Here is an 11,155-nt window from a genome sequence, read left to right as displayed (position 1 = left end):
GGAAGAGAAATAAAGGTGAATGTGATACTATAATTTTGCTGTGACAGAGCTAGGACACAGAGAAGGTAAAATGGGTTTTGTGATCTACTCACTGTAGGGAGCCCTGCAGCTGACTAGAATCATTAGAAAATTGAAAGGATAAAAAAAGAAAAAACACATACACCAATCAAATGTAAGTCATCTGTTTCCCGGGTCCTATGACAAAATTCTCAACAATTTCATACCTTTTCTCAGCAAGTCCCTTTTAATAGACTGAGGCACATGGTTTCCTTTAGGGCATGTTGCCAAGCTGCATGATAAAGGCATTTGCAGTTTTGAAAGGTTTCATGAATTAAGTTGACCCATACCTTCCCATGAGCTAGTGAATAATGGGTTTTGAACGAATGACATTAGTTTAATTAAAATGTTTAAAGTCAGCTGCACAAATGACATTTAGATATATGGTTATTGATTTTAGTGAGTTGAATTTGAAAGTGTCTAAACCAACAGACTGACTAATTAACTGGTAAGAATGTTCTTCATTTCAATTAGACTAATTTCCTCCAATACAATATAGAGAAGTATTATTTTCACTTTCAGAAACTTTAAAGCCTCAATGTCAGCGTGGGCTGTTATACCCCTACCCCTCGCAAAAGTAATTTCTCAAGACACAATTTAATTTTGTCTCAATAATTCCAGACACGGTGAAGCATGACTGAACACTCTAGACTCTTGTAATTTAAAGGACAATATACTCCATAAATGGAGTAGACTTCTCCTGACACTATGTGCTCACAACTGTGAGATGAGTGAAAATGAAAAATCAGCACATTCTTAAGATTTAGATACCATGGGATCTGCACGCAACATAAGTTGGATAAGAACTGAAAGAAATGGTGAGTGTGCCTGGCATATGGGTGGAACCTTTGCATGTATAAAAAAACCCTAACTGATTGCTACATTTCACATAGAGTCTAGAAAAGTTGGTAAAATCCCATTGCTGCATACATTTGGATCCCCTGCTGAATGAAATAGAAGCTCATACCGCTAAAGAATCAGTATATTTTACACTTGAGTGGTATTGCTATGGATGCATTTTTATACACCAAATAAATACATACAGTGGCTTTTAGGAATACATGGCCCCTATAGTCATTGAGATGAAGAATATAAAAGAAGAAATAATATAATAAGTTTCTCAAGAAGCAGAGGAAATATCTGACACTACTGATTTCTGTTACATTGTGAAACACGTTTTGAAAATGAAACTGTTGGCCATAATTTGGCTCATAACGGGAGGTAAAAAAAATAAATATGGCTTTTAAATATTCGTCAGGCCCTTGTGGAAATTTAAGCAAACACAGTAACAGTACAGACTAAAGTCAGGGCCTGAAATATAGCTGGAGATATAAATAAGTCCATTCTCTGCCACAGATATAAATCACAAGGTAGAAGGCATACTGATAACAGAGAAGAAAATATAAACTATAAAGAGGCATTTATATATTCAAGAGGCCAAAGCCAAGACTGAAGAAAAAAAAAGTTGCAATGTAGGGCAAGCAGATCTATGCAATGTTTTTCATAAAAGACATGATCAGACATCTGTACTAATATGAAATTTTGCATTTGGCTTAACGATTTGCATCTTATGTGGAATACACAATCATATCAGAGGACTATCAGCACTGAAAACTGTGGCTCTTTTCTGGTGTGAACTGCGGTGGATAATTGATAGCAAATATTATGACAATGGTCTGCTCTAACACATGGGAATGCATCTACAGGTGCACTGCACCCTAATTTCCAGTGACCTACTTCTAGTTTTTCAGCACACCAGAAGAACCAGAAGAATTTCTCCGGACATACTGGATGAATACAGAATGTTAGCTTAAGTGCCTTGTGCCCACTAGTCAAGCCATGTGTGAAAAAAAGATAGTCCAAATGCCCCAGAAGTGCACCTCGAGAGAGCAATAGTCCCCATTTAAATATTACAACAAATATTTTATCAGCTTATAAGATATGCTCCATTTTTCAATGAGAATACCTAAGACTGTAAAGCTGTACTGATATGTTAATGCATTAGTCATACCAATTCAATTATTAGAATATAGCCTATTCCTAACAATGCGTTTGATATTTAAGGGTTAGGGTACACACTTTGGTAGTTTTAAAAGTCAAACTTTTACTTGTTGTTATGTATTTTTAGTGGTAGTATTGCTACTTTTACTAAGTTAGAAGTACTGTATATGACTACCTCACTGATGGTATTTTATAAAACTAAAACTTTGGGGATAGCTGACCCAATGCAATGTCTTGTTCATTTATGCAGAAGGCACTTTATTGTATTGTTGGTATCCACTGCATCTAGTAAAGAAGTAGTCTTCATTGTATTACCGTCCTGTACCATCAGTTAAGCTGTTAAAGTCAGATCACTAAAACTGCTGTAATAATCAACACACGCAGTCTATGGGACAAACATATCAAACAGAGATTCTTTTAAAGTGTATTTATCATCAAATAGTATGAACAATTGAAAAAGGAGCAAAAAACAAAGCGGCGGAAGGCAGTTCACTGAATGTAATTTGAATAAAATTCAATAGCTGATAAACATTTATTGTAGGATTCAACATGACAGAAACTCAAAATATATTTTTAATTCAATTAAAAATAATGGGAATGAAGGGGTTGCCTTGGACATTTGACTTTATCTATATGGAATTAACCTAGTAATATGAAGACATTAATTATGTTAAATTTATAATTGTGAGAGAAGTAGCCAAAGATAATAAGTTTCTCCTCAAAGTGACACCTAACTGTAGTTTAGCAAAAATAAAAATTTCCAAATCTTTTCAAAATGTGACACAAAATAACACTTAAAGTAAATGGATGATACGTTTTCTATTTTTTTTTTACAGAAGGAACAGCTGTCATCAATGTCAGAAAATGTGGATATGTATGCATTAGTAGGATGGATGTTATGTAATAGATTTTGTTAGAAATTAAAACTTTTAATGGGACAAGCCGTGCTCTACTTCAGTTTGTATCATTGAAGAGGGAGTTCCAATAAGTCTTTTCATGAGGGGTTATTTTCCTTTTGCTATAAAAGCATCTTCTAAATGTTTATTGGTACATTTGTAACTAATAAATTGGATTCCATCTAAGTATCTGTTGAGGGTAAATAACCTCGCGTAACCTTTCATTAACTCCTTCAAACCCTTGGGGATATAACTAACTATACATATACAGTATATTCCTTGCATATTTCCTTTTTTCAACCCACTTTGGAGAGATGGACTTTCTGCGTAGACGTCACGGCGATGGTGACGTCACCTGGAGCACGTGGGTTTGTTATTGCAGGAAGTGAAGATGGCGGATCAGTCGTTGCTCTCCGAGTCTGTGCTCGGATGGTCTATTTTCACCGTTATACTTTTGGTAAGCAAGCCTGCAGTTGTCTAGTGGTTCCATCGAATAGTGGAGCGTTATACAAATAGTTTGAGATCTTTAGCTGGTAACGCGGTTGCTTGGTTACGTTGTTACCGGCGCGACGGTGTATCCATATTGGCTTTGGATTGGTTTAAGCTAACATTAGCCATGACACACTTGTTTAGTAGGAACCGCTCAGTGTAGTATTAACGTTTCTATTTCATACTATTAGAAACGGACAGTATAAAACACTACTACGTCGTGAATAGGGGTAGGGAATATTTTACTCTATTTATATACAGAAAATCAACAGGTCCCGTTAAATGTTTGTTGGTAATAGCATTTAACTTGCTACTGCGTAGTAAGATTTCACCACAAAGTTTTACTCTCCCGAATAAATAATTTAGTGCTGATAAAAAGCATACTCTTCACCACATGTGTCGCAAACAGACATACATTTACGTTCTTTTGAGTCGTATTTTTTGACCCTACTCGGTAAGACTTAAGTGGTACTAAACTGAACCTTTCCTCATAGTCGCAGCTGTCACTCAGAGTCACGCGGTTAAATCAGACGCTGTCTAGCAGAATGCCTCGATGCAATTAAATCGCCCTGCTTCCCTACCCACCACGCACAGCCCTTTTTATTTGTACAAACCTTTCAATGCATCTTATTTGGATGCAAAGCCCGCCTCATTACCTGGCAAAACAAGCAGCCTGAGGCTTAGGGCTGTGGGCCTTTAATTGATCCTGTCTGTGAATGGCAGGGCCTGATCTAAAGGGACTAGTTTTAACAGTGTCCTCACTTCTTACAGCTTGTGTGCCTTGAATATGACCTTGTCATTTTGGAGACTCTTATTTGCTTCTCTGTCTAATGGGTTTCCTGCCTCTTTTTTGTCTTTTCCATGTTACACAGCAACAGAATTCATAACAAATTCATGAATTAATTCAAAGTTGTGTTGTTTTTTTTATCAGTCCTTAACATTGTTAGTGAATCTGCATTCATGCTGAAAGGATACAGGGAGGGAGGGAGGGAGTATGATATAATCAGATCAGCTGTTCCCTAGCACCTGCAGTCAGGTTATTCTCGGTGTATAATTCCCTACTTGTTCTGTTAAGACTTTGAGTATTTCGTTTTGGCAATCAGCAACACGCATGCACACACAGAAGCTAGAGAGTTTCTAAACAAGGTTGAAAAGGCAGACACTATTATAAACACTGTATGATGACATTCAATAAAAATGTAGCACTGCAACAGTGATCAGTGTAAGCTACACAAATGTAGAATTTATTTACATCTTAGTATTTTACTAACCCAATCTTTCTGTGATCACATACATTACTAATATTTTTGTAAGTTAGGGTTAGGCGATACGGAGAAAATCAAATAACACAATATATTTTTTTTACCAAATATATTCCTCAATTTTATTGTTGCTTTTAATGATATTATTTTCCACTTGCCATGTCTTGATAATTAAATATTTTGTTCCCCCTGTCCTGTTTAGGCAATCCTGGCTTTCTGTTGGGTCTACATTCGGAAATTTCAAAGTCGTCAGGAGAGTGAAGTTGTTTCAACTATCACAGCAATATGTGCATTGGCCATTGCTTTAATAACCTCTGCACTACTACCAGTGGATATTTTCCTTGTTTCATTCATGAAGTATCCCAATGGCACCTATAAGGTTAGTATCTCTGCACTGCGAACAGCGCCAGTAAAGTCAACTTGAGAAAAACTAACGAGTATCCCTAAGGCAGCTTTTAACTTTGCTTTGTAATTTAGACATGGTTTTAGTCCAATCTTAAAGAGCCAAATACATTTCTTGGCTCATAAATTGTTTGCAAAGTCATTGCATTTGTTTCTATCTATTTGAAGATTTAGCAAAGTGTGTAATTGCATCTTGATTTGAACAGCAGGTAATTTGTGTCCTGCTGTGGGGTATGGGTTGTGAGTTGCTTTGATTGCTAAAGGGTATTTGTCTTTTATACTGTTTAGTCATGGCCGCCTAAGATAGGCTGCATGTCACCAGAGACATAATCCCTTGTTCATATACTCAAACATTTACAGGTGATCTCTCGGTGATTAAAAACAAAATTACAAATAAGGAAATATGCATGAAAGCAAGAAGGGGCTTTTCTGCTTAAATTTCCCAAGTGTAAACAGACAAATAAAAGAATAATCATACTACCCTCTGATGGGAAAAGATCATTTGAGAATGAATTAGAGCAGTGCGAATCATGACACTGCAGAAACCGACAAACATTTTTCTCTGAAAACAATACCTGTTTTTTAAAATAATTTTGCAACTTCTCAGAGTATTTTGTCCCAGTTGTAGAATTAATTCCTAAAATAAAATGCAGAAAATACAATCTTATGATGGACAGTTTACAACAGCTGTGCTATGCATGGATAAAAATAGATATAGACAAAGGTCTGACAGCTTTGAGTTATTTCCCCAGTGTCTGTCAGTTTTGTGTCATTCTCTGTTTATGTTTGGAGTCAGTTTGTGAAACAGATCAACAAAGCTGCTGTAGCCCATGTGCTTGCCAGTCCAGCATGACCTACCCCCTTTCAGGGTCTTGAATTCATTCATTAATCAGTGTATTATGATTTGTCTTTTTTATACATTATTGCTTTTAAAAAAGTTCTTTGATGTAATTGATGCCTGTTCTATACTTGTCATTCCTTTTACTGTTGAACTTAATTTTAATTTTTACCATGGACTTTGCCTTTGGTAACATCCAGGAATGGGCAGCAAACAATGACACAAGAGGACAAATTGAAGACACTGTGCTGTATGGATATTACAGTAAGTATGTTCTCTTAATGCCGGTCTATGTGGGTGAACACAAAAAAATAAAATAATATTTGTCGACAAAAATCTTAACTAGAGAGGATTATTAAAGCTACTGCAGAATTTTGAATAAATTAATCTATCATTCTCTGAATAAGCTCTTTTGTTTGAATATTTGCATTGAGTTTTTGACCAAAGTTTTTCGTCATTATCCTGTGATATCACCCCTATCTCTTCCTTCAACTGACAGTAGTGCCAGTTCAATTATAATAACACCTGGAGCCTGACTCACTCACATAGCAATCTTAGTGGCTTAACAGTCTAACTCATTGTTTCCCACAAACGGTGACTCCTTTCTACACAGGGTATCTTTATATTAACTTGGGTTGCACATTTTATTTGCTCTGGGGCAGTTAAAACAATTCACAAAGTGAATAAAATAAAAAAGAAACATGGCATTCAAATGACTGATATTAATAATACCATTAACTATAATGGCCATCACTGCTTAATGATAGATATTGAAAAACCCTTTTCATCAGGTAATATTGTAGGACGGAGCGAGCAGTTTGTTTTCTGTGATGATGCAATATATCAGATATATCAAACATTTTCCGTGTTTCCTGGCAAAATGCCCGCTACAATTAATGGAATTTGTCATATAGCAGGCAGATTGCATTAGTCAACTAAAGGTGTCAATAATATATTACATTTAATGTTGCATATTAAGTATGCTAAAATGTTTTTTGTTGAATGTGCCTTGTGTAGTAGATCAGAGCACATACAGTATTCCCATCACTATATTACTGGTGAACACAAGGGGCCTCGTACTGACATCTTTATACCATTTGCAGTTGATGTTATGCATTTCTTGTAGATTCAGCCTTGTTAACCTATTGCTATTATCGTCTTTGATTGTTCGTCATATATATTTTCAACAATGCAAATGTCTATTTTTCTTGGTTCCATGTTTACATAACCTTGCAGTTCATATATAATGTATGATTTAGCATATGATAATGTATACATAATATATTTTTTTGCTGGACTCTATTTTGTTGTTTGATCATGTATTAAGTATGCCACTTTGCATATCAGGATGCTGCATGTGACTGCTACATATTTCATGTGAAGGCGGAACAGGATAGGAAAATCTTGTGTTTACAGATAAAGTTGCTAACCATTTTGTATAAGGCTGTTTAGACAGGACCATAGCAGTGGTGAAATCAGATATACCAAAAATGCTCAGGCTGTTCTTGTGAGTTCATTGTAAATCCGAGGTTTTCAATTTGTGAGGTAGGCCTCCCATGGGAAGCAAACACTTTCGGGGGAGGATCAGTGAATGGAAGTTAACAAATATTACATTAGTTATCAAAAGAAAATAATGTAGTATAGCTTCAATGTATTTGATTTGGTTAAAGAGTTACATTATTTTTGCGGAATATTACGGTTTTCCTGCTTTCCCAGAGTCAGGAACGAATAAATACCTTAGCGTTTTTATGTATTTGGAGAAGTCTGAAGGTAATTCAAACTGCAATATTAGGCTATCTTGGCTCAATTGTCACGTGTCAATGAGATCAAATAAAAATAATCATGATTCAATAGGCATGCAGGAATTTAGTAAAAGTAAGCCTTGTCTGAGCGCAGAGGCACAGTCTTAGACTTTGAAAATCCCTGTTGTAAGTGACTGTAAGATTTTGATGGGGTCAGTGTTTTTACTTAATTTAAACATTGTCTGAGGACCGTGCGGGTATGTGCAGACTGTGCTTGATTGATATTCGTCTGATCCCGCTATTAGTTTTGCATTTCACCTTCATCATTTCTGTTGGTTCATGAAATTTGGCTGCCTCATGTCATTCCAGCATAGCTTAGTCTAAACCTGAACAGAAGTGTAATTAGCCAGAATAATTGAAAACACCTGTGTGAGTGTGCAGGGCATTTAAAGTAGGATAAACACCTTTTTCAAAACAGACATTTTGACTTGTCATCGTATGAAAAACACAGATGAGATTGACTTAACAATGGCTCAGTTCCATTAAGTGGCCCAGTTAGTTTTCCACTGAGCCGCCGTGCACAACTCCTCAAAGTGGAATGATATTATATACACCTGGTCTCTCATGAGACTTGCTTCCTTGATCATCTAACCTTAACCATTCAAGATCAATGCATTACCTTAACCATCTTGTGAGAATTTCGCAAATCTTGGGTTACCATCTAGACACAACCACATTTCCTACTATGACTTGTCAAAATGTCTGCCATGACTAAGGTTTATTGTTAGAGATACTAGAGAGAGCTCTTGGGTCATCGTCAGACCAGTTTTACTCTTGCAAACATGCGCCTACAAAATCGGTAATAGACCTTTTCCACAGCAGACATGTTGGCTGGAACATGCACAGGTGTAATTGATAACATTACAAATGACTGCATTCCATATAGATGAGCTACAAGGGTTCTGGTATTGTAGACGTTAGCTCACTGTCACAGCTTACTGGGGCACTTAATGGAACTGAGCCATTGTTGAAGAAATTTGTTTCACTGGTGATTTTCCTGCTATGACAAGTTAAAACTTATGCAGTAAATGTCATACAAGAGGATTTCCTTTCCGAGGACTGGGAAGCAGGATGTGCTGAAGCACAAACACAAGCTTTTAATATTTGGCTCAGATTGCTGTAATATAATTGGCTGATGACGACATACAGTATATGACACCAGAAAAAAACAAACAAAAAAAATATAATAGCGCTATCCCACATCTGTTTTTTAGGTGTGGACATGAGAAAGGGTCCTTTTTTTTTAATAGTATTTGGGAATGTTACAAAGTGAAAGAGTTCTGTAGAGAGATTAAAGACGCACTGGAGAATATACTGGGTTTACATTTAACATTTGAGCCAAAGCTTTTCATTCTTGGTCTACACCCTGATAAACAGCATACAACTAAGAAAGATATTGCTTCTTTAAATCTTGGTTTACTGCTTGCAAAAAGAGTCTCACTCTCTTTGAAGAAGACCGGTCATCCAAAATGAATTAATTGGATTAAATAATTGTCCATAACTCTACCTTTGGGAAAGATCACATGCATTATTAAAGGTAAACATCAACCTTGGCATTCATATTCATGGTAACTCCTTTGGAAAACAGATCATTTATTTATTTCATTTCTTTTCTCCTTAATTTTTGCTTTGATATCGGAAGTAATTTGAAAATGGTTAATACAGGTATTAATAATACAAATATATATGTTTGTAGTGAAAGTATTTGAAATAATTTTAATGTTTGATAGTAACTATTTTATCACCAGTTAAATGGTATAATAAATAAAAATGGGACGTACCAACTTCCAATGTGTACTGTACAGCAAAACTCTGGGTTTGTTTACAACCTTTTTGATCATTTCAGTGCTTGAGTTCCCTTCTGACTTGGCAAAATGAAACAACCACCACAACAAAAAAACACCTTGAAGAAATCTAGACATTGTATTACTTTCCAAGACAGCCAATAGCTACATCTGTTCTTTTACAAAGCTTGTCTTCACTTGTTTTCCTTGTCTTAGTTGTCACATTTAGCTTGTATTCATAAAAATTATAATATTTCCCTGGCAATGATAATTTGTTTTTGGCTTGTGGCATTCTTTGTTGTATCATTAGTAGGTTTGTTGAGCGTTCAGTCAGGCATCTTCGACATATCCTGCCTGATTCAGAGAGGACAGGTCCAGCGCCCATGGATCCCTCACCCAGTATTTGAGCATGGTTGCAATTCACAGGCACAGTATCCAAGCCATTTGGCTGATAAATTCCTAACTGAAAGCTATTAGTGCCACTGAAATTTCTTCATGATTGTCATATTAAAGGATGACATGAGATTGTTGTCTTTGACGATAGAAAATTCAGTCATGCCAAAGACACTAGATCACACGTTTTCAAACAGATGCTGGCTTAAAGTGCCTGTCAGCAACATTGTTATGTACCGTCTGTTCAGAAATGCCAAATGCAAGGAAGACAAGCTGTCTCCTTGCCCAGACAGCCCAATCAAAGAAACCACTTCCACTAGTGTAATGACATCAGAAAATTGGCTTTCACAGACCATGGACACTGCATTTGAATCCAGCACTCAAGGCCCAATAGTAGATGTTCTATAGACACACAAATATAATTTCATACACACGATTGATTTTCACTGTTACTGGAGCTTGAATTAATCTCCTTTAATAGAAACTTTGTTTAGAAAGACTTATGTCTTGAATGCAGGGCTGTGTCCCGCCAGTAATTTAATTAATTTAATGGCCAAACTGCTTGGAAACCATGTTCATGGTGCAACAATCACATCTAAGGAGAAGGTCAAATAGTTGGTTTAGTAAAGTAGAAAGTAAGAGAATTAATCTTACTGTAAGTCACAATCTCTGTAATTGTTTGGAGTGGCTCCTAAAGTCGCTGTGCATCATGTAGCCCTTCCTACTATGGCAATCATGCTATACCCTTTTATAATGTTATTTCACATACATTTTTTGACCCTATATTGTTTGAGGGTCCAAGTAGGCATTTATATTCCAGATTTATTTTGTCAATGCCATTCACAGGAAAAAGGAAACCACATTCCTTCTTTACATTTTGTTATCCAGCTAAAAAGAAATGTAGACATACCAGGAGTATGCATTCCAGGAGCTAGGAGAGGCTTGAAGAGGAGAAAGAGGCTTGAAAGAGTTTGCTACTTGCCTCAAGCATGTATCCATGTGATCATAGCCTTGGGAGTGTGTGCTGCAGAAGGATCTGCTTGCAAATTTGTTGTAACCTTTGGCTGTCGATAAGGAAGATTGAGTGCTTGTAAAAAAACGAGCCTTGCAGGTTTCATTGATATTGAGCTAAATTCCTCAAAACACATGTTTTGAATGTTTTAATGTATTTTAATTTTTTCCAATGCATTCCAAAATGATACCAACTATTGAAGCACCATTTAACATATAA

General features: G+C 36.1%; 1 protein-coding gene across 1 annotated transcript in view; it reads left to right on the top strand.

Moving 5' to 3' along the window:
- Positions 1 to 3,333: 3,333 nt before the first annotated feature.
- lmbrd1 (LMBR1 domain containing 1) overlaps positions 3,334 to 11,155 on the top strand; it is a 56,656-nt gene continuing 48,834 nt past the window's right edge. Inside the window, exons 1-3 of the mRNA XM_083922662.1 lie at positions 3,334 to 3,411; positions 4,908 to 5,084; positions 6,146 to 6,209. Of these exons, the coding sequence (XP_083778788.1) occupies positions 3,346 to 3,411; positions 4,908 to 5,084; positions 6,146 to 6,209 (307 nt within the window). The 5' untranslated portion in view covers positions 3,334 to 3,345. The remainder of the gene's footprint in view (positions 3,412 to 4,907; positions 5,085 to 6,145; positions 6,210 to 11,155) is intronic.

Source organism: Echiichthys vipera (assembly GCF_963691815.1).
Source record: "Echiichthys vipera genome assembly, chromosome: 11".
In the NCBI taxonomy this organism is placed as follows: domain Eukaryota; kingdom Metazoa; phylum Chordata; class Actinopteri; order Perciformes; family Trachinidae; genus Echiichthys; species Echiichthys vipera.
The sequence above is the reverse complement of the archived record's forward strand: the minus strand, read 5'-3'. Positions and strand labels throughout refer to the sequence as shown.